Source organism: Pseudorca crassidens, chromosome 11, assembly GCF_039906515.1.
Source record: "Pseudorca crassidens isolate mPseCra1 chromosome 11, mPseCra1.hap1, whole genome shotgun sequence".
NCBI classification, from domain to species: domain Eukaryota; kingdom Metazoa; phylum Chordata; class Mammalia; order Artiodactyla; family Delphinidae; genus Pseudorca; species Pseudorca crassidens.
This window is the reverse complement of record NC_090306.1, coordinates 72233526-72257925: the sequence shown is the minus strand read 5'-3', so window position 1 is coordinate 72257925 and position 24400 is coordinate 72233526. Positions and strand designations below refer to the sequence as shown.

The 24400-nt window shown below is 34.5% G+C and overlaps 1 protein-coding gene across 1 annotated transcript in view; it reads right to left on the bottom strand.

Moving 5' to 3' along the window:
* The window catches only part of LRRIQ1 (leucine rich repeats and IQ motif containing 1), a 173725-nt gene that overhangs the window by 58135 nt on the left and 91190 nt on the right, over positions 1–24400 (bottom strand). The window contains exons 18-21 of the mRNA XM_067698708.1: positions 4436–4525; positions 3667–3788; positions 3074–3169; positions 2731–2813 (exon numbers count right to left, since the gene is read on the bottom strand). Coding sequence (XP_067554809.1) covers positions 2731–2813; positions 3074–3169; positions 3667–3788; positions 4436–4525 — 391 coding nt within the window. The remainder of the gene's footprint in view (positions 1–2730; positions 2814–3073; positions 3170–3666; positions 3789–4435; positions 4526–24400) is intronic.

Sequence of the window (24400 nt, the reverse complement as noted above, 5' to 3'; positions counted from 1 at the left end):
ATGGCCATTATTTTAGGCAGATTCAAATAAGTTAACAGCATAACACAAATTGATTGCATTAATACTAGAAAATTCTTTATTCTGTAAGAAGAAAGACGGAGTTACCGAGTCTTAAATGATTTGCTCACATATACGAAATGACATAAATTCTACATCATCAACCTACTAAAGATTAAAGTATCATAATTGTAGAGGATCCCACTGATTTTCTTTTTCATCTTTAATCTTACCTTGACTATTTCTATTCTGTGTATATGTTGTGAAGGGGGAGCAGAGAAAAAGAGTGAGGAGGATTTAAAGGTCATCATTAAATTTTACACTTCAGAATTCAAATTTTAAAAAAATTGCTTTTATTTCATCAATCTAATACTATTTTGATAAAACAGAAGCAAAACAAAAGCTTAATGTAAAGACACAAAACCTCACACAGTAATAAGAATGCAATTTGGTTTACAATCATGTAATTAAAGTAAATAACCCCATAAAAATTATAGAGTTGCCATTTTGGATTTTTACCTAACAGGTCATGCTTTTTTTTTTTTATTTTTTTAACATCTTTATTGGAGTATAATTGCTTTACAATGGTGTGTTAGTTTCTGCTTTATAACAAAGTGAATCAGTTATACATAGACATATGTTCCCATATTTCTTCCCTCTTGGGAGGGAGGGAGATGCAAGAGGGAAGAGATAACAGGTCATGCTTAATGACCACTGTCAAAATGTTAAATTTAAGATGTGGTTGTTAACTTGGATGTCCTTTTTCATTTGTTACCCTACCATGCCCCCTTGTGACAGATAAAAAGAGGTTTAATTTTTGCTTCATAATAATTATGTCTAATTTTTGGCCATTAAAGCAATGACTTTTATGTATGAGCATATATTCCTTATTAAACTTTTTCTAAAAAATATTATTTACTATGCTGATCAATTAAAAATGTACTCAACCTAAAAAAAACCCTTCAGTTACATGAATTAGCAAGAAACACCTATATATTTCCAGAGACAGATTCCAACAAGATAAAAGTTTCCTTACTTTCACTATCACAGACATTGCAAACGCTGTAAATATCTAAGAAATTAGATCTTGAACATAAATAAATAATAATTATTTGTTGAACGTTGGCTGAATCAGTTCTTAAGCCACTTCTGGTATTTGAACTTGCCCCAGGAGTTTCAGTAACTTTTATTTTTCTCAAAACATTGATTTAAACATTGTTTTTGATACTGCTGAAAATAAGTAGAAATATATATCAAAGCAATATAACATTATCAAACTACCCCGATTTACTGAATTCCACTTCCCTGGAACTGAGAGTCTCATCTTCATTAAGGGTTTGGGGTTGTATTTCCCTGGGAAACCACCACAGAGCCCTGATGAATTTAGTAGGAGTTTACAAGAGTACAGGAGGCATAAAGCAAGTTGACAAACAGAGCACATATTTACATTTTCTCTAAAAATGCTTAAAATTTCAATATTTTAAAGTTGACAAACGTTTAGTACACAACAAAAAACATTATAGTTATCTCAAAAAGATAAAAGGGAAAATTAAGATATCACTAATATAATGCCAAAAAAGGAAAGTTGAACATTTAGGAATATAAAACTGAGTCATCAGTAATTTATCAATGGCTATAGTAAGTGCTGTGCCAACAAATAACAGTTATTACTTAGAAACCAACAGTATCTTGGTTATTTTTATTTCTGTTTTTAAAAATTAAATATACAAATTTCTTACAATTCTATGATTGAACTGATTAAAATAATAGAAAAATTAATAAAGATAAAAATTAATCTGAGTGCTTCTTTGTATGCTGATATAAGCTAGAACTATAGGATAAATATAGATTCTTTGCTCTTCTCAGGAGTAATGTTACTTTTATGGAAACATTTCACTGACATTAAGATCTTTATAAAAGAAACTGATGAGTGAGAGAAACTCAAAACAGATTTTAAAAAAAAAGTCATGTTACTTATATTGAGTCTATGAGTCCATGAGTAAATATAAAGTTTTAAGTAAATGTAAAGTTATATGAAATATACAAATAATTTTAAATTGTTTTAATTATGGTTATAAATTCATAGCAACCAATTTCATGCTCTGACATCTATAAATTACTCCACATATTAAGTAATTTTAATAAAATGATTAGAGGTGTCCAAAGAAAGACAAATGATTTGAATAGCCTGGCAAATGGAATAGAAGAAAAGATGCCTTTGAACATTTCACAAGTTCAGCATAATCACAAAAGATATACACTGTGCTCCTTTTCCAAAGTGTCAAGTTGTGAAGTCTTCATAGCTGATATTCATGGAACTGATGAATTTATAGAAATAATTTACTGAATAATCAAGCAATTTAAAAACACACAAAGGAATAATCACACGAAGCAGACGCTCTTTAGAATCAACATTTGCTGAGATTAACCAGCTTCGAAACCAATTACAGCATAATTCTCAGTGCACAATAGATAGAATAATCAATAGCCAAGTAGCTAAGGAACAGGGCAAAAGTGAAAATAGCATTTAAGAGTATAATAAATCATTAAATGTAATATCATAATTTTCTCTAAGTTTTCTTGTTCTTTTTTTATGGAATTATTACCTTGGACATTCTTATATCTGTGCATTTCATTTCTATTCTCATTAAATACAATTTGCTAAAAAATAGTTTAAAAGATTTTATCTTTAATGTCAGATACATAGTTTTGCAAAGATCATTGATTACCCACCTAATTTTTTCCTTAATTTCTTTGATTTCATTTTCTGTGCTCTCTTCAGCATTTGCTGAGCAGTAGAAATATCCTTAAAGCCCCTATTAAAAGATTACATTTAATAAAGCCAAAAAATCCCCAGACTATATTTATATATGCACATACATATAAACACACATATCTGAATTATATCATACACAAACAAATTTGAATTCCCATTTAAGAATCTGTAATTTAACAGAGGTATGGTTTCTTAAAAACTAATAAAGGTATTCTTGAAATCTTGAAAAATATCTGCTTTGGATATTTAAAAATTTCTCAATTTCTTAATAGTTTAGTGTAAAACAGACCGACCACATACCATTCTTCTGAAATTTTTTCTTCTTTTTCAGATTTTAGCAAACTCTTTCTGCTGGTCTTTGATTCAGGTGTCCTGGATAAGGTTCTATTTTCTGAACTAGCAATAAGAAAAAACCACACTTAACTGAATCAACACAAGTATATCAGCACTTTTTAAAACTACAAGCTGTTTATGTTGTCTCAAACTCGGAAATAAAATACATTTAAGTTACAGAAAAACTTTATCTTGAAAAGTAATAAAAGTCTGCCATTAATTTAAAATGTTTACATTTCAATTACTTGAAGCATATTTCAATCCTTTCGTTGAAAGAAACACAGCATTGGAATTTTTATTCTAACCCTTATCTCTACCTATATAGCAATGTTTAAAAGTTCACTTGTTTACAACAGTTAACATTATTTCACTGACACTTAAGTTTTGTGTTTGCTTTAATAAACTTACATCACACATATTACTTACACTGAAAACTCCATAAAATCATTACATTTTTAACAAATTCATACCTCTATTCATCATCTTATTACTTTTGTAAAGAGTATAATATTCTTGTCATTCATTAGAGGTTGATCCTCTAAAACAGCAATTTAGCTTACCTGCTATTAAACTGTGTGTGTTCCGATGAAAACAAATTTTCTTTCTCATTACACAGCCATGCTTGAGCTGGATGACTTGGTAAATTAAGTGAAGTATCATCAGATTTTAAGGTTCTAGAGAACTTATCAGAAAAAAATGTACATAAGTATAAAATAAATTGAAAAACATCTAGCATGTGTATTGTATTACTTTACATGCATATTACTGAGTAGCCTAAGAAAAACTAACATAAAAATTAAAAATTATAATCAAATGAAATTTATGGAATATACATACAAATGTCCTTTGTTGTAGTCATGAGAGATATGCTTTTGGTATAGTTTGCATATACAGAATGATTAATTGCAAAGATCATGAAAAAAATTCAGAAAACAAAAACTTCAAAGATTATCAAATAAATAACAGATATTGCAGTCCATTGACCTCTGACTGAGAATCTTCAGCTGTTGCCCTTTTAATGCATATTTTTGTATTTTTAAAGTGCTGTCAACTAGTGATTTTATGCAGCTGAAGCATATCTTTTTTTTTTTTTTTTTTGCTACTGTGAAATAAAGTGTTGAAAGAAATCCAAAATAAAGAAAAAAATCAGGAGCAAATGAAAGAAAAGCTACATGAAAAATTACATCTGGGGATGAGGAGGAAGTCAGAGGCTTCTAAAAGTAATTGTGTTTTTCAAGTCAATAAATTGTATTATTAATCACTGCAGCAGAGCATAACCTTAAGAAATGAGCAAAGATCGAGCACTAAGAGGTTTCCATGACATGTTACCTTTGGCCAGTGCAGCTGGTTTGGAAGAAGCAGTGTTTGTGAAGGGAAGCGGGTGGAATCTAAAGCAAGCCATTCCTTCTCTAAGGCAGCCTGCACAAATAATAACATTAATGTACATAATTTAGTTTGCATAACTTTTACAAAGATTCTTTTAAATTGTCTTATATACTACACATGTTAAGAAAGTATTTCAGCATTTTTATTTAGAGGAAAATCTGCTACTTGCTCACTCTGTGAGATGTTATGTATCTGTTTAATGCAAACATTCTAAAAAATGGGATAAGATTTTTCATCCCCAAGTGGAATAAAGTAAAGCCTTGAGTACTCACATGCTCTAAAAAATGAGACGTGCAGATTGTTCAGTGTATTTAACTGTTTGAGAACTATGACTCTGAGCCAACTCTAGATGTAACTGAGGGAAGTAATCCTTTAGCTCTTTATTATGCAAAATATAATATTTTCCATCAAACCTCACCATCAAAAATTTATAGTATTTTAACATATTAGTATCAATTTTCTGTAAATACTATCTGTAAGATAGCTTTTACTTAACTTTAGTTCAACATTTCACGAATTTTCTGAATAGATGGAAAAAAGAATTTTGTGGCAATATACAGAACATGGTTCCTGATATTATATTCTCTAGTTCAAGAGTTTGAATGATAAAAATATAAATTTAAATTTTGAAATGATCTTAAGTCACTTCACTCTTCATCTTACAACATCTTTATTCCATTTATGTAATTTCCAAATTTATCGTTCTACAATGGAAATATATTAGCTATGCTTGTGTTGTATAATTTAGGGTATAATTATCTAAATTTTATTCACTTGGATTATTTAATATGGTTTAAATAATATTCTGTGGTTCTATAATTGTTTTTGAATCTTTAAGAAAAAAGGATGATCATAATACCAATGAACTTGTTTTTTAAAAGTTTCTAAAATGATCAAACATATTTATGTTTTAAAAACTGGAATGACTATAAACTGAGAAGACCTAAATGCAACTTTCCACTTATACAGCTTCAGTGCTTCTTGACTATCTCTTGAAAAACCATTGGAAAGGCAAGCCTAAGACATCTTGACTACAGGCCAACAGCGCAATGACAGACCATTACTTACAGCATTTAGTCTTAGGAAACCTAATCAGATTCACGTTATTTGAATATCTATGTAAAAAGGATACAGTTGTGCACCAGTACATTGTCCAGTTCCTTCTAGACAGAGATCATTAACATATATATCACAGTTATATACCAGTTATATCTGGTTTAAGAATATATAACTGGTTTAAGAAGAGCTATTTAATGCAAAATTGCAAACAGTATGGAGGGCTCAGATTTCTAAATTCTTTCTTTTGTATGACAAATAAAGGAAAATTCATATTTATGCCAGGAAAGATCAAGGCCCAAGGCATATCAGCTATCACTAAATTAGTATTCTTACTCTGTAAAATTGCTAAAATGAAGAGAAGATGTGGAGACAATATTATGAAAGGCAATGTGCCAGAGGATTCTGGGAAGATGGTGGGGTAGGGAGCACCAGGAACCTGTCTCCCAACCTAGACAACAACTAAACTGGCAGAATCTGTCTAGTGTAACCATTTTGGAACTCTAGAGTCTATTGAAGGCTTGTGATGTCCTGGGGAAGACTTGGATGGTAAATTGTGGTTAATTTTGGTAAATGTCAGCCCTTAGCACAGTTGCAGCTATCTATCCTCCATTCCCCAGCCCCAAGGCAGGCAGCTATTCATGCGTTTTAGAAGTACCTTGCACACAGTTTGCAGGAGCCAGGGTGGACAATGAGGACACTGTCTTCCAAAGATTGGAGATCTGTACTCTGACCGTTGAGTGTTGCTTCTGATCTCAGAGGTACAAAGAAGTGAGTGGCACCTCCCCTATTGTTGTAAGGCTATTTACCCCACCTACTAAGTGATTTCCAGAGGATTTAAAGGGCAGGTGTTCTTCCCCCAACTCCTCCCCTCTTCATTTTCCTCTTTTTCCTTTTTTGGGAAACAAACACTAAGGACTAGAATATTCATTTTAAAAAAGACTAGGATATGGGGCTTCCCTGGTGGCGCAGTGGTTGAGAGTCCGCCTGCCAATGCAGGGGACACGGGTTCGTGCCCTGGTCCGGGAGGATCCCACATGCTGCAGAGTGGCTGGGCCTGTGAGCCTAGCCACTGAACCTGCGTGTCCAGAGTCTGTGCTCCGCAACAGGAGAAGCCATAACAGTGAGAGGCCCGCGTACCACAAAAAAAAAAAAAAAAAAAAAAAAAAAAAAGACTAGGATATTCAAAAGCATCTGCACATATGGGGGAAAGTCAGTACACATGCCCAGGGGAAGGCACAGGCTTAGAAAAGAAATAAGAAGACCTTGAGTTTACAACTCAGGCTGATCCTTGGTGCAGACGCAGCCTAAAATAATAAAAACAAAAACAATAAAAACAAAAGCAAAAAACCTGGCAAACACTGGGGAAGAGAGAGAATCTTATTTCCACAGTTACCACATTATTAGATTCAATGTCTAACTTTAAATAAAAATCACAAGGCATACAAAGAAGCAGGAAAATTTACAGCCCATTAAAAGGAAAGAAATCAACCAAAACTATGCCTAAAAAAGACCTCATGGCAGATTTACTAGACAAAGACTTTAAAGTAACTGTCTTAAATATGTTCAAAGAACTAAAAGAAGGGAGAAAATGATCTATGAACAAAGTGGAAATATCAATAAAGAGATAGAAAACCTGAAAAGAAACCAAGAAGAAATTTTGAAGCTGAAAAGTATAATAACTGAAAAGAAAAATTCACTGGTAGGATTCACTAGAGGGATCTGCCTCTGAGTAGGCAGATAAAGGAATGAGTGAACTTGAAGATATAGCAATGGAATTATCAAATCTAAAGAACAGAAAGAAAAAAGATTGAATAAAAATGAACAGAACCTAAAGGTCCTGTGAGACACCATCAAATGTACCAATATATTCATCATGGGAGTCAGAGGAGAAGAAAGAAAAAAACGGGCAGAGAGAATATTTGAAGAAATAATGACTAAAAGTTTCCCCAATTCAATAATAGACCTGAATATAAACATCCAAGGAGCTCAAAGATCTCGAAGTAAGATGAACTCAGAGAGCCCCACACCAAGACACATTATAATCAAACTTTCAAAAGACAAAGACAAAGAGAGAATCTTGAAAGGAGCAAGTAAGAAGCAACTTGTCATGTACAAGGAATCCTCAAGATTATCAGCAATTTCTCATCAGCATCCTTGACATCCAGAAGGCAGTGGGCTAATATATTCGAAGTGCTGAAAGAAAAAAAAACAAACTGCCAATCAAGAATCCTATATCTGGCAAAACTGTCCTTAGATTTGAGGAAGAACTGAAGACACTCCCAGATAAACAAAAGCTGAGAGAATTCATTACCATTAGATCTGGCCTGAAAATAATGCTAAAGAGAGTTCTGCAGGTTGAAGTGGCAGGATACTAGGCAGCAATTAAAAGGCATATGAAGAAATAAAGATCTCAGTAACTACATGGGAAATTATAAAAGCTAATATTATTGTAACAACAGTTTGTTCACTCCACTTTTTAAGATACTAATACATTTAAAAACAAACAATTCTCAGTTTAAAAGCTAGTATTATTGAAAGTTTGGTTTGTAACTCCACATGATTTAAAATACTAGTCTATTTAGAGAAATTATTAGTCTATGTTTGGAGCACACAATGTATAAAGATGCAATTTTGTGACATCAACAACTGAAAGGGGTGGAGATGTAGCTATAAAGGAGAATAATTCATGGATGCTACTGAAGTTAAGCTGGTGTAAATGCAAATTAAGGTGTTTATAACATTAGGATATTAAGGGAGAATGAAGAGTTATTGTTTAACAGGTATATAGTTTCAGTTTTGTAAGATAAGAGTTCTGGATATGCATGGTGGTGACGGTAGCACAACTTTATGAATATACTTAATACCAGTGAATGCACACTTAGAAATGGTTAAGATGGTAAATTTTATGTTATGTGTACTTTCCCACAATGAAAAAATTGGAAGAGAATTTTTTTTTTTTTTTTTTTTTTTTTTTGCGGTACGCGGTCCTCTCACTGCCGTGGCCCCTCCCGCTGCGGAGCACAGGCCCCGGACACGCAGGCTCAGCGGCCACGACTCACGGGCCCAGCCGCTCCACGGCACGTGGGATCCTCCTGGGCCGGGGCACGAACCCGCGCCCCCCGCACCGGCAGGCAGACTCCCAACCACTGCGCCACCAGGGAAGCCCCGAAGAGAAATTTTAAAAGTAATATGCTATCTGAGGAGTGACTGTGGAAAAGGACTAGTAATGCCAGGCAAGGAGTCTGACTTATGCACTAGTTTTTATATAAACAAACAACTTTTTTTTTCTTAAACACCTGCCAAACCACCTCTTTTTATACTCTCTGGGACTCCAGCTGTTTTCTTTCTGCAGCAGGACAAGGTCCCACAAAGCACAGTGATTTCTTTGCTGTATCATATAGATGATGATGGAGGTTTCTTCCTTGGAAAAGCTACATGAAGTTTGAGGAAAAATATTAGTTCTTTAAATTGACATCTAAAAGTGCAGAAAACTTTGAAAATACTTTTTCTTGGTTTTCAATATAAGGTCACAAACTTTTGTTAGATTCCAGAACAATTCTTTTTTTTAATTAATTTTTTTGGGGGTATAGTTGCTTTACAATGTTGTTAGCTGATTCCAGAACCACTGTCTCTTGGAAATTTCTAGAGACATAAATAGAAGGTTTAATATAAAATGCTAAAGATACTTTCAGTAATTACATAATCTCAACCAAAAATGTTACCAAGACTACTGATTTATATGAGTTCAAGCTTATTAATATCAACTATATTTGGCAGTACCTAGTATGTTGAGGAAAAAAAATCTCAAAATGTCAGGAGGAATTGGCCAAGATTATAAATATACTACTGTTTAAAAAAATGTATATTAATATATCATGCTTACTACTGGACATTTATACAAATTTCAATTATTGCTTAAGAAAACCTTCTGTTAACTTACAACTGAGAATTTGGAAAGCTTTCTGTTTATTAGAAGACTATTATCAAATTTACTTACACATTAAAAATAAACTTGAACTTAGATAAATTTGTAACTGTGTACTCATAATTGAACATTTGAACAGATAAACATATATTTGACTTTTTATCAGAGAAGAAATTATCATCCTATAATCCAACTTTGAGAGACTAGGAAATAAGGCTATCAGAAGAGCCAGGAATAACATTCATGTTTATTTGCATAGGTATGTACAAAATTTTTCATACCACCTAATATAATCCTTTCATTTGACATATGAAACTAGAATCAGATTTGCTGTAAGCCACAAGTTAGTTAGAGTTGAACAGGTCTTAGAAATTCTAAAAGCCATGTCTTGGTCTCATTTTTATTCTTCACCATCCCCAACTCTGAGCCCTAATACTTTTCTCCTCTTCTACCCAAGCTGCCTCATGCCATTTTCAAAAGAATTCTTTCTAACACTTCTTGATAACTTTTGTAGCACCTCAGAATCCTTACGGTTTGGAAATTTGGCCCATTATGAATCTCAAATCTCACCTTCTAAACCCTCTCCTCCATTCTCAACTTTTGATACATCTTCAGATTATCTATCAGCTAAGTTTGGCCATATAACTGTGGCCGTTGAAATTTGTCTGTATAAGTTTTCAGTTTTCTGAACCACTGGAGCCTGACAGTTATGTGCCTTTTATCACAAAAGGTACTCAACAATAGTCTGACTTCACCACTCTCACTTCCTTCTGTCCACATACCTAAATAAGGCAATTTGATCAGTTAATGTGGCTGCCCCCAGAAAGGGATCATACTCTTGCAGCTACTTCCTAGGTAATGATTATGAAAAAATACATGGAGGATAATACAGTCCTATTTTGACAACTCTGGATTCTCTCCTGGTCATTCCTGGGCATGAAACATATTTCCTTTCCCTAATAGGATGTCTCAGGCCAGCGTGACTGACACATCCTCAGGGTGCAGCCTGGATGTTTTCCCCACTCCCATTCTCAGTCATCCTATGGGGCAGACAGATGCCACCTGGAAGGTGTCCTGGTCATAGATCACCTTCAAACATTTAAGGAAACACCATTATGGTCCTGGAAAGCATTCAAGTCAGCTTCAATTCACTGGCCAGGGTTGTTTTAGATGACAGAACTGCCTTTGACTTCCTCCTTGCGGGCCCAAAAAGAGTCTGTAATAGCTAATACTTCCAGCTGTACCTGGATTAAAGCCTCAAGTCTAGTGGGAAGGTCAATACAGAAACTTAAAGAGGAAACGCCTGGGATATTGATAGTATCCTTCATTAAATGCATCATGAGGATAACCTAATGGATTTTGTCCTAGACCCTGTCAGATTATTCAGAGTAGCCACTGGAGTGGGTACTTGTGGGAAAATTTGCCATGTACACATGAAGGGTACATATTGTTGGGAGATAATTTTCCATAGGTCTCTAACATTTCTTCATGACTTATGACATCTTTTGTTCTGGACTATCTTTCCAAGGATGTTAATATAGCTAACAGACTTGGAAGATATAGTCTTTGAGTGATTCCTTCTGGAGCAGAAGGCAAAATTTGTTTGCTGTCTGGTATAAGAAAATAACTACTTCCCCTGGAGCATAGGATGAACAGGTTTGCTAGCAGCCTTTTATAAAATATAGGGTTTCCTAAGCTTCCAGATTCCTAAGGGGGAATTCCTGCCTATGGAACCTGGGGGCAAAGGGAATACATAAAAACATGAGGCTTCTGCTGCCTGATGTGACAAGTAATAAATGTCTCATTTCTTCTGCCAGCATCCATGAAAGTGTGGCAGCCTAACTTGTTAGACTGCATGCAGGATACAATCTCAGATCCCTCACATTTCTTGGCACTTAAAAAATTAAGGTAAACTATGCTTAATAAAAACTAAAACAAATTGACTTTCGTTATCAGTGTCCCCTTGGTTAACCATCTGTAAAATGAAAACACATTTAAGAGAGGCAACAAACCAATATAAAGACTTCATGGCAGATTGATCCGGGCTTTTTGTTTGAGGCTAATTTATTAAGACAATTTTATATTTACTTCTTTTATAGCTGAAAATATTCAAATACATTTCTGACATCTCCTAAACTTGGGGCCATGTTATATCTGTCAATGTACCTACCCTAGCACCAAGTACAGTACCTACCATACTGTAAACATTCAGTATTTGTTGGCTGGGAAGGAAAATATAAGTTTGAATACATGTATATCACTACAACTCTCTTGTGATAAATCTTAAAGAAAAGTATAGACTATACCAAAGGCAACTATTGTTATGACCTAAATAAGTGATAAAGGGGAAGTCCTGGTTAGATATGTCTTACAGTTGTAAAGATGAAAGTAAGAGAAAGAAAGAACAAAAAATATAGGGACACTTTTGTAATTTGATTATGTCATCTGAAGTTGTAAGATGATTTTAAAATGAAGTGATGGCCATAAAAAAGGGAGTAAAAAATATGTCAAAGGAAGGCAAAGTAATAATACCTTCTTAATTGGTATTTAGTTTTAATTCTTAGCTCCCCTAAACTATAATCTCTGTATTACAAGCAAATTCATCCATTTAAAACAAATAATACATTTAACTCCCTTGCTCAAAACCCAATAATAATGTTCTATCACATTTGAAATAAAATTCAAAGTTCTTGACTTCATATCACAGGCTTTATGTGAACTGTTCCCTGACCATTTCTCTGTTTCTTCCCTATCTCTGGCTATTCTCCACAACTAATCAGTTCTACTTACTGTAAATATTCTGTTTCTTTAGTATACTAAAAAAGTTCCTGTTTCAAGGCTTCCATACTTGCCCTCCACTTAGCCCAGCACCACATTACCCAATGGCTATCCCTTCACTTTATTTTCACATCTCTATAAAAATATTTCACCTCATGTAGGCCTCCCATGATAGTCCAATCAGATTCTATGCTCTATCTCTTAACCTTCCTTATAAAAATTTTTATAGCAATTTTCAATATCTTCTAGTATTCTGTATATTTATATATTTATTCACTGTCTGTCACCTTAAGTGAATGTAAGGTCACTGAGGTCAGAGATTTTATCTCTTTTGTTCACTGTGGTGAGAACAATGTCTGAAACACTTAAAATAATCACTGACTTGAAATATTTATAAACATTTCATTTTGGACATTTTATTCTGGTATAGCTTTAATTAGAATTAAGATTCGCCTGAGAGCAACTACAAATATTGGATTAAAAAAGGAGCTGAGGGCTTCCCTGGTGGCGCAGTGGTTGAGAGTCCGCCTGCCGATACAGGGGACAAGGGTTCGTGCCCCAGTCCGGGAATATCCCACATGCCACGGAGCGGCTGGGCCCGTGAGCCATGGCCGCTGAGCCTGCGTGTCTGGAACCTGTGCTCTGCAACGGGAGAGGCCACAACAGTGAGAGGCCCACATATCCCAAAAAAAAAAAAAAAAAAAGGAGCTGAAGGTACTCAAGAACAATTGAAGCAGTCAAGACTTAAAAAGCTAAGATCCCAGAGAGTAGAGTCTCATGCGGATGTGAACCCTGTATTTCCTGCCACATTTTCCCTCAGGGAAATTCCCAATTTTATTAACAGGAAAGAGAAGCTAAGCAGAAATCTAAGGTCTACTTGTAGCAGTTTCACTGGAATGAAGAGACAGAGGTTAAAGTGTAGGGACGCCAAGGCAGTTAGGATTGAAGGACCAAGATCCCTGAGAGGAGAGAACCACTGAAATGTGAGCTCAAAGTCATGTATAAAATAAACCCTTCATATGTTTGCAAATTCCAAGTAGCATGTGTGTTGGAGAGATACCTAGACTCAAAGTGCAATAGCAATAGCTGGTGTGCTAAAAAGCTAAAAAGAAATTTCTTTAGTCATTTGATGCTATGGAGAAAGGGATTAGAATTCAGGAAAAAACAAGGTGAAGGTAACCTGGTAAATATCCCATTCTCAGTTTAAACATTATATTGGCTCAACCCTAAGAGAAACCAGAAACAGACCAGCCCTAACAAAGCTTAAAAATAAGACTCAAAAGGATCTCTGCCCATACAATATCTACCTGTCAGAACAAAATTAAATCCTCTTTAGAGAAATAAAACATCTTCCAGTGCCTTTATACTTTTTACATATATGTCTGATACTTAATCAATGACTAAATGCTAATAAAGAGAATTGGCTGACTCAAAATATTGGGTTGGCCGAAAGGTTCGTTCGTTTTATTCCATAAGATGGCTCTAGTAGTGCTTAGTTGTCTTAACTTCATTCAAAACAATTTTGTTAGATTGTATTGTGACAGCTGTCATTTCAGCGTGCATTAAAGAAAAAAAAATCAAAATTGGTGAATTTTTGTGTAACCATTTAATATTGAAGATGAAAAAAAAGCAACATTTTTGGCATATTATGCTTTATTTAAAGAAAGGTAAAAACACAACTGAAATGCAAAAAAAGATTTGTGTAGTGTATGGAGAAGGTTTTGTGACTGATCAAATGTGTCAAAAGTGGTTTGTGAAGTTTCGTGCTGGAGATTTCTCCCTGGGTGATGCTCCATGGTTGGATAGACCAGTTAAGTTGATAGCAATCAAATCGAGACATTAATTGAGGACAATCAATGTTATACCACGTGAGAGATGGCCAACAAACTCAAAATATCCAAATCAAGCGTTTAAAATCATTTGCACCAGCTTGGTTATGTTAATAGCATTGATGTTTGGGTTCCACGTAAGTTAAATGAAAAAAAACCTTCTTGACCATTTTTCTGCATGCGATTCTCTACTTAAACTGGTCCATTTTTAAAACAAATTGTGTCAGGTGATGAAAAGTGGATACTGTATAATAATGTGGAAGGGAAGAGATCGTGGGGCATGCAAAATGAACTACCACCAACCACACCAAAGGCCGGTCTTCATCCAAAGAAGGTGATGTTACGTATATGATGGGATTGGAAGGGAGTTTTCTATTATGAGCTCATTTCAAAAAAAACCAGATGATTAATTAGACCAAATGCATAATCTTCCATCAGAATGATGTGAGACCACATATTTCTTTGAAGACAAGGCAAAAACTGTTACAGCTTGGCTGGGAAGTTCTGATTCATCTGCCGTATTCACCAGACATTGCACCTTTGCATTTCCATTTATTTCAGTCTTTACAAAATTCTCTTAATGGAAAAAATTTTAATTCCCTGGAAGACTGTAAAAGGCACCTGGAACAGTTCTTTGCTCAAAAAGATAAATAGTTTTGGGTAGATGGAATTATAAAGTTGCCTGAAAAATGGTAGAAGGTAGTGGAACAAAAGGGTGAATACGTTGTTCAATAAAGTTCTCGGTGAAAATGAAAAATGTGTCCTTTATTTTTACTTAAAAACCGAAGGCACTTTTTGGTCAACCCAATACAAGAGATAAATTGTCAATAGAAATAAACCTACAAGTGATCCAGATGTTGCAATCAACCGAGAAAACTTTGAATATACCATACTCAGTATGTTCAAGAAAATACAGGAAATGATAGAAAACTTCAATATATGACTAGAAATTACAACAAATAATCAAGTAGAAATTCCAGAACTAAAAAACAGAATAACTGAAATTAGGAATTTAATAGATAGGCTAAAAATGATTAGATAAAAGAGATGATTAGTGAACTACAAGATGGGTCAGTAGGAAACATGCAAATTAAAACAGAAGTAAAAAAAGAAAACAATTCAGGAAAGAGTCTAAGAGACACATGAGAAATGGTAAGGGATTCTAACATGTGTTTTTGGACCTACTTTACCTCAGAGAAGAGAGATAATGAAAAAGATTAAATATTTGAAATACCTCTGGCCAAGCAATTTCCAAAACTGATGAAAGACATAAACCACAGATTCAAGAAGCCACATAACCTCCCCCACTCCAAGCAGAGTACATACAAAGAAAACCACACCCATGCTGAAAAACAAATACAGGAAATAAACCTTAAAAGTAGTCTGGGGAGTAAGAGTTGGAAAGAAGTATCTTCAAAGAAGAAAAAATAAGACTTATTACTGACTTTTCAATAGAATCTATGAAAGCCAGAAGATAATAAATATGGCATCTTCAAACACCAAAAGCCTACCTGGAATTCTATATCTAAAGAAGATATCCTTCAAAGTTTTAAGTGAAAGAAATTTTCAAGCAATCAAAAACTGACCTGAACTAAAATATATATTAAAGAAAGTCCTTAAGGTAAAAGAAAATGATGGAAGCATAATAATGCAGGAAGGAATGAAGTGCATAGAAAGAGGTAACCATAAATTAACAAGCTAATGTGAGAAAAAAAGGAAAAACAAAAATACCTGATTAAAGGGAAAAAAAGGTAAAAAGAAGCAGAAAAGGAACACAGAACTAACAGGACAAATGGAACACAAACAGAAAGATGAAATATATAAACCTAATTATACTCTCAATTGAAATAAATTTAAAGTCTGAATATATTAATAAAAAATCAAAATGGAATATAAAAGTAAGCAAAATCCAACTGTATACTCGTATAAGAGTCACAGTTTCAATATAAAAGCAACAGAGATGTTTAATGGGAATGGTTAGGAAAATATATATTATAAAATTACCAGTCAAAAGAAAGTTGCTGTAAGTATGAAAATATCGGAGGGAATGGCCAATAAGGCAATTAGTTAAAGAGGGAAATTAGAGTTAAAGAGTGAAATTTTATCATTATAAAAGTGTCAGTAATACAATGACTTAACTATTCTAAACATGTATACCCTAATAACATATCCTCAAAGTATGAGGCCAAATTTGACAGAACTAAAAACTGATTTAGAGAAACCCACAATCTTAAGAAGAGATTTTAGCATTCTTCTGTCAATAACTGATAGAAACCTCCCCAAATCACTAAAAATAAGGATTCTTTAAAACACAATTAACAAGCTTGAAGTAACTGAGATTTTAGTAACCATAACACCTGCAAAATGCACATTCCTTTCAAGTGCACATGTAATATTATCCCAAATAGATTATGTGCTAAGACAAAATAACATCAATCTTACATCAAACTCTTCCAATCTTACATCAAACATAGGAAACACTTCCTAATCAAATATAAGGTCAACACAACCTTGATAACAAAATCTGAAGAGTTTTACAAGAAAGAAAATATATGGGCACAGCTTCTTCTAGAATATAAATGCAAAAATCCTAACCAAAATATTAGCAGATCAAATTCAGAGATATATAAAAAGATAATGTATTATAGTTAAGTTGGTTTATTCTAGGAATACAAGGTTTAATTTTTAAAAATCAATGTTATAGGTATAAAAAGTATCTGACAAAATTCAAATCATATATAGAATCATCAACATCATCATCATATTAAACTTTTAGAAAGGTAAGAAGATACTAAGGAGGGTAACTCAATCAAATATAGAGTTTCTACAAGAAACATGTATTAAACATCTGACTTCATCATGGAAAGCTTTCAGCCTGAGACCAGGAGCTAGCAAAAGATGCCTGCTAAAATCACCATTATTTAACATTTTACTGAAGGTAGTAGTCAGGACAATAAAGCAAGAAAAATAAGAGGCACAAGAAAAAAAAATCTCTGCTCTTATGGGCAGAGATTTTAAGTGGCTTAAATAAATGAGATATTCTATGTTCATGAATTTAAAAATGTAATATTCTAAAAATATCAGTTCTCCCAAATTGATTTACAGATTTCTTGCAATCTTAGAGAAAATACTAACATTCATTGTGCAAATTGACAGGATGGTTCTAAAATTCGTACATTAATGAAATGGATCAACGGTAGCAATAGCAGTTCTTTCTTGAAGAAGAACAAAGTTGGAGCTCTTATTAGACTAGATAACAAAATTTATTATAAATTATACAGAAATTGAAATAGTGATATAAGAATAAACAACAGAATGATGAGAAAAATTAAGAGAACCCATGCACAGAGTTTCCTGAATTTAAATAAAGGCCTCCACTGTAATCCATTGTGAAAAGTATGGTCTAAACAACAAATGGTTGTGGGTCAACAAAATAACCAAATGTGTATGTTTGGAGGGAAATTGACCTCTTATTCACACTGCAGGCAAAATTTAATTCCAGATGCACCACAGACTTAAATGCTGAAAGTTAAGATAATAAAGTTTCTAGAATATATTAATGACCTGAGTAAGCAAAGATATCTTATATGTCACAAATAAAAACTTTTGTTTTTAATTTAAAACAGAAACATTCTGTTCATCAAACTAAACCATAAAGAGAGAAAAAAAAGGGAAACCCCAGAATTTAGGGAATATATTTGCACGGGAAAACAGAGAGGTATTTAGATTATATATAGCACTCCTACAAGACAATAAGAAAAGAGATGTACAACCCTACATAAAAATGCACAAACGACCAGTCCCTCTCATCAGGAAACTTACACAAGCCTCTTAGATGGCCTCATCCACCAGAGGGCAGACAGCATAAGCAAGAAGAACTACAATCCTGAAACCTGTGGAACAAAGACCACATTCACAGAAAGATAGACAAGATGAAAAGGCAGCGGGCTATGTACCAGATTAAGGTACAAGATAAAACCCCAGATAAAGAACATAATGAAGTGGAGATAGGCAACCTTCCAGAAAAAGAATTCAGAATAATGATAGTGAAGATGATCCAGGAACTCAGAAAAAGAATGGAGGCAAAAATCGAGAAGACGCAAGAATGTTTAACAAAGATCTAGAAGAATTAAAGAACAAACAAACAGAGATGAACAATACAATAAATGAAATGAAAACTACACTGGAAGGAATCAATAGCAGAATAACTGAGGCAGAAGAACGGAAAAGTGACCTGGAAGACAGAATGGTGAAATTCACTGCTGCGGAACAGAATAAAGAAAAAAGAATGAAAAGAAATGAAGACAGCCTAAGAGACCTCTGGGACAACATTAAACACAACTACATTCACATTATAGGGGTCCCAGAAGGAGAAGAGAGAGAGAAAGGACCAGAGAAAATATTTGAGAGATTACAGTCGAAAACTCCCCAAAATTGGGAAAGGAAAGAGCCACCCAAGTCCAGGAAGCGCAGCAAGTCCCATACAGAATAAAACCAAGGAGAAACACACCGAGACACACAGTAATCAAATTGGCAAAAATTAAAGCCAAAGAAAAATTATTGAAAGCAGCAAAGGAAAAATGAAAAATAACATACAAGGGAACTCCCATAAGGTTAACAGCTGATTTCTCAGCAGAAACTCTACAGGCCATAAGGGAGTGGCATGATATACTTAAAGTGATGAAAGGGAGGAACCAACAACCAAGATTACTCTACCCAGCAAGGATCTCATTCAGATTCAATGGAGAAATTAAAAGCTTTACAGACAAGCAAAAGCTAAGAGAATTCAGCACCACCAAACCAGCTCTACAACAAATGCTAAAGGAATTTATCTAAGTGGGAAAAACAGAAGAAGAAAAGGACCTACAAAAAAACCCCATAACAATTAAGAAAATGGTCACAGGAACATACATATCGATAATTACCTTAACGTAAATGGATTAAATGCTCCAACCAAAAGACACACACTTGCTGAATGGATACAAAAACAAGACCCATATATATGCTGTCTGCAAGAGACCCACTTCAGACCTAGGGACACATATGACTAAAAGTGAGGGGATGGAAAAAGATATTCCATGCAAATGGAAATCAAAAGAAAGCTGGAGTAGCAATATTCATATCAGAGAAAATAGACTTTAAGATAAAGAATGTTACAAGAGACAAGGAAGGATACTACATAATGATCAAGGGACCAATCCAAGATGAAGATATAACAATTATAAGAATATATGCACCCAACAAAGGAGCACCTCAATACATAAGGCAACTGCTAACAGCTATAAAAGAGGAAATCAACAGTAACACAATAATAGTGGGGGACTTTAACACCTCACTTACACCAATGGACAGATCATCCAAAATGAAAATAAATAAGGAAACAGAAGCTTTAAATGAAACAATAGACCAGATAGATTTAATTGATATTTATAGAACATTCCATCCAAAAACAGCAGATTACACTATCTTCTTAAGTGTGCACGGAACATTCTCCAGGATAGATCATATCTTGGGTCACATATCAAGCCTCAGTAAATTTAAGAAAATCGAAATCATATCAAGCATCTTTTCCGACCACAACGCTATGAGATTAGAACTCAATTACAGGGAAAAAAACGTAAAAAACAGAAACACAAGGAGGGTAAACAATACGTTACTAAATAATCAAGAGATCACTGAAGAAATCAAAGAGGAAATCAAAACATTCGTAGAGACAAGTGAAAATGAAAACACGACGATCCAAAACCTATGGGATGCAGCAAAAGCAGTCCTAAGAGGGAAGTTTAGAGCTATACAAGCCTACCTCAATAAACAAGAAAAACTTCAAATAAACAATCTAACCTTACACCTAATGGAATTAGTGAAAGAAAAAAAAACAAAACCCAAAGTTAACAGAAGGAAAGAAATCATAAAGATCAGAGCAGAAATAAATGAAATAGAAACAAAGAAAACAATAGCAAAGATCAATAAAACTAAAAGCTGGTTCTTTGAGAAGATAAACAATAATTGATAAACCATTAGCCAGACTCATGAAGAAAAAGAGAGGACTCAAATCAAAATTAGAAATGAAAAAGGAGAAGTTACAACAGACACCACAGAAATACAAAGCATCCTATGAGACTACTACAAGCAACTCTAAGCCAATAAAATGGACAACCTGGAAGAAATGGACAAATGCTTAGAAAGGTATAACCTTCCAAGACTGAACCAGGAAGAAATAGAAAATATGAACAGACCAATCACAAGTAATGAAATTGAAACTGTTATGAAAAATCTTCCAAGAAACAAAAGTCCAGGACCAGATGGCTTCACAGGTACATTCTATCAAACATTTAGGGAAGAGCTAACACCCATCCTTCTCAAACTCTTCCAAAAAACTGCAGAGGAAGGAACACTCCCAAACTCATTCTATGAGGCCACCATCACCCTGATACCAAAACCAGACAAAGAAACTACAAAAAAAGAAAATTACATACCAATATCACTGATGAATATAGATGCAAAAATCCTCAACAAAATACTAGCAAACAGAATTCAACAACACATTAAAAGGATCATACACCATGTTCATGTGGGATTTATCCCAGGGATGCAAGGATTCTTCAATACATACCAATCAATCAACGTGAAACACCATATTAACATATTGAAGAATAAAAACCATATGATCATCTCAATAGATGAAGAAAAAGCTTTTGACAAAATTCAACACCCATTTATGATAAAAACTCTCCAGAAAGTGGGCATAGAGGGAACCTACCTCAACATAATAAAGGCCATACATGACAAACCAACAGCAAACATCATTCTCAATGGTGAAAAACTGAAAGCATTTCCTCTAAGATCAGGAAAAAGACAAGGATGTCCACTCTCACCACTATTATTCAACATAGTTTTGGAAGTCCTAGCCATGGCAATCAGAGAAGATAAAGAAATAAAAGGAATAAAAACTGGAAAAGAAGAAGTAAAACTGTCACTCTTTGCAGATGACATGATACTATACATAGAGAATCCTAAAGATGCCACCAGAAAACTACTAGAGCTGAACAATGAATTTGATTGCAGGATACAAAATTAATGCAAAGAAATCTCTTGCATTCCTATATAGTAACGATGAAAAATCTGAAGGAGAAATTAAGGAAACACTCCCATTTACCACTGCAACAAAAAGAATGAAATATCTAGGAATAAACCTACCTAGGGAGACAAAAGACCTGTATGCAGAAAACTATAAAACACTGATGAAAGAAATTAAAGATGATACCAACAGATGGAGAGATATACCATGTTCTTGGATTGGAAGAATCAATATTGTGAAATTAACTATACTACCCAAAGCAATCTACAGATTCAGTGCAATGCCTATCAAATTACCAATGGCATTTTTTTACAGAAGTAGAACAAAAAAATCTTAAAATTTGTTTGGAGACACAAAAGACCCCGAATAGCCAAAGCAGTCTTCAGGGAAAAAAATGGAGCAGGAGGAATCAGACTCCCTGACTTCAGACTATACTACAAAGCTACAGTAATCAAGACAATATGGTACTGGCACAAAAACAGAAACATAGATCATTGGAACAAGATAGAAAGCACAGAGATAAACCCATGCACCTATGGTCAACTAATCTATGACAAAGGAGGCAAGGATATACAATGGAGAAAAGACAGTCTCTTCAATAAGTGGTGCTGGGAGAACTGGACAGCTACATGTGAAAGAATGGAATTAGAACACTCCCTAACACCATACACAAAAATAAACTCAAAATGGATTAGAGACCTAAATGTAAATCCGGACACTATAAAATTCTTAGAGGAAAACTTAGGAAGAACACTCTTTGACATAAATCACAGCAAGATCTTTTTTGATCCACCTCCTAGATTAATGGAAATAAAAACAAAACTAAACAAATGGGACCTAATGAAACTTAAAAGCTTTTGCACAGCAAAGGAAACCATAAACAAGACAAAAAGACAGCCCTCAGAATGGGAGAAAATACTTTCAAATGAATCAACGGACAAAGGATTAATCTCCAAAATATATAAACAGCTCATGCAGCTGAATATTAAAGAAACAAACAACCCAATCCAAAAATGGGCAGAAGACCTAAGTAGACATTTCTCCAAAGAAGACATACAGATGGCCAAGAAGCACATGAAAAGATGCTCAACATCACTAATTATTAGAGAAATGCAAATCAAAACTACAATGAGGAATCACCTCACACCAGTTCAAATGGGGATCATCAAAAAATCTACAAAGAAGAAATGCTGGAGAGGGTATGAAGAAAAGGGAACCCTCTTGCACTGTTGGTGGGAATGTAAACTGATACAGCCGCTACGGAGAACAGTATGGAGGTTCCTTAAAAAACTAAAAATAGAATTACCATATGACCCAACAATCCCACTACTGGGCATATACCCAGAGAAAACCGTAATTCAAAAAGACACATGCAGTTCTATGTTCATTGCAGCACTATTTACAATAGCCAGGACATGGAAACAACCTAAATGCCCATCGACAGATGAATGGATAAAGAAGACGTGGTACATATATATGATGGAGTGTTACTCAGTCATTAAAAGGAATGAAATTGAGTCATTTGTAGAGATGTGGATGAATCTAGAGATTGTCATACAGAATGAAGTAAGTCAGAAAGAGAAAAACAAGTATCGTATATTAACGCATATATGTGGAACCTAGAAAAATGGTACAGATGAACCAGTTTGCAGGGCAGAATTTGAGACAGAGATGCAGAGAACAAACGTATGGACACCAAGGGGGGAAAGTGGTGGGAGAGGGGGGCGGAGTGGTGGTGTGATGAATTGGGCGGTTGGGATTGACATGTATACACTGATGTGTATAAAATTGATGACTAATAAGAACCTGCTGTATAAAAAAAAAATAAAATTAAAGTTTAAAAGAAAGCACAAACACTTGATCATGTCATAAAAGTAGATATCCAAATGGCCATAAGCATACGAAAACGTATTCAACATTATTAGTTATGAGAGAAATGGAAATTAAAACAACTAGATACCACTACAAACCTACTGGATTGGGGGGGAAAAAGACATGAAAATACAAAGTGTTGGTGAGGATAAATCTCCTCTGAAACTCTCATATCCTGCTGATAGGACTGTAAATTGATACAATCACTTTGGAATACCGTTAGGCGCTAGCTACTAAATATAGGTTAATGTTATGGCTGAGAAATTCAGTTCCCAAAAGAAATGTGAACATGCACATCAAAAAGCATGTACAAGAATGTTCATAGCTGGCCTTCCCTGGTGGCGCAGTGGTTAAGAATCCGCCTGCCAATGCAGGGGACACGGGTTCGATCCCTGGTCTGGGAAAATCCGACATGCCTCAGAGCAACTATGCCCTTGCACCACAATGACTGAGCGTGCACTCTAGAGCCTGTGAGCCACAACTACCTGAGCCCACGTGCTGCAACTACTGAAGCCCGCACACCTAGAGCCTGTGCTCTGCGACGAGAAGCCACCGCAGTGAGAAGCCCGCGCACCACAGCAAAGAGTAGCCCCCACTTGACGCAAGTAGAGAAAACCCGCGCACAGCAACGAAGACCCAACGCAGCCAAAAATAAATAAATAAATAAATTTATTTAAAAAAAAATGTTCATAGCGTCTTTAGGCATAATAGGCAACACTAGAAATAACTCAGTGACAAATAATCCACGAAAAGTAGAACAGACTTTTAAAAATTGGTATATTCAAATCATAGATTAAAAGTAGTATATTGAAAAGAATGGTATATATACAGCTACACTCAACCACATAGGTATATCTCACAGACATAATATTATATGAAAAAAGAGTACATACTGGATGATTCCACTTATTTGGAAGTTCAGAAATAGGCAAAACTAATCTATGATGATGGAGGTATGAATACTATGAAGGCACGAGAAGTCTTCTGGGGATAGTCATATGTCCTCTACCTTAATCTTAGTGGTAGTTATGTGGGTTTAACTGTCTAGAGAAGAGGAAACAGAATAAGCAAGACTAAGGACGTAAAAGGTACAGTAAGAAGGTGCTCAATGTGGTTAGAGCATGTGGACGCCACAGGTGGGAAGTGGTAAATATGTCTGTAGAGTTTGCTGTCTTATTGTTGAATACTTGAATAACAATTTAAGGAGGCTGTCCTCATTTTGCTAGGCCACAAAGAGCTACTAAAATTTGTTGAACAGGGCATAAATAAGCTCAGAGTTATATTTAATGAAGAATAATTGATAAAACATTGTGTAAATCTGGTTGAAGAATACACACAAATTCTTGTAAATATTCCATGACCACATT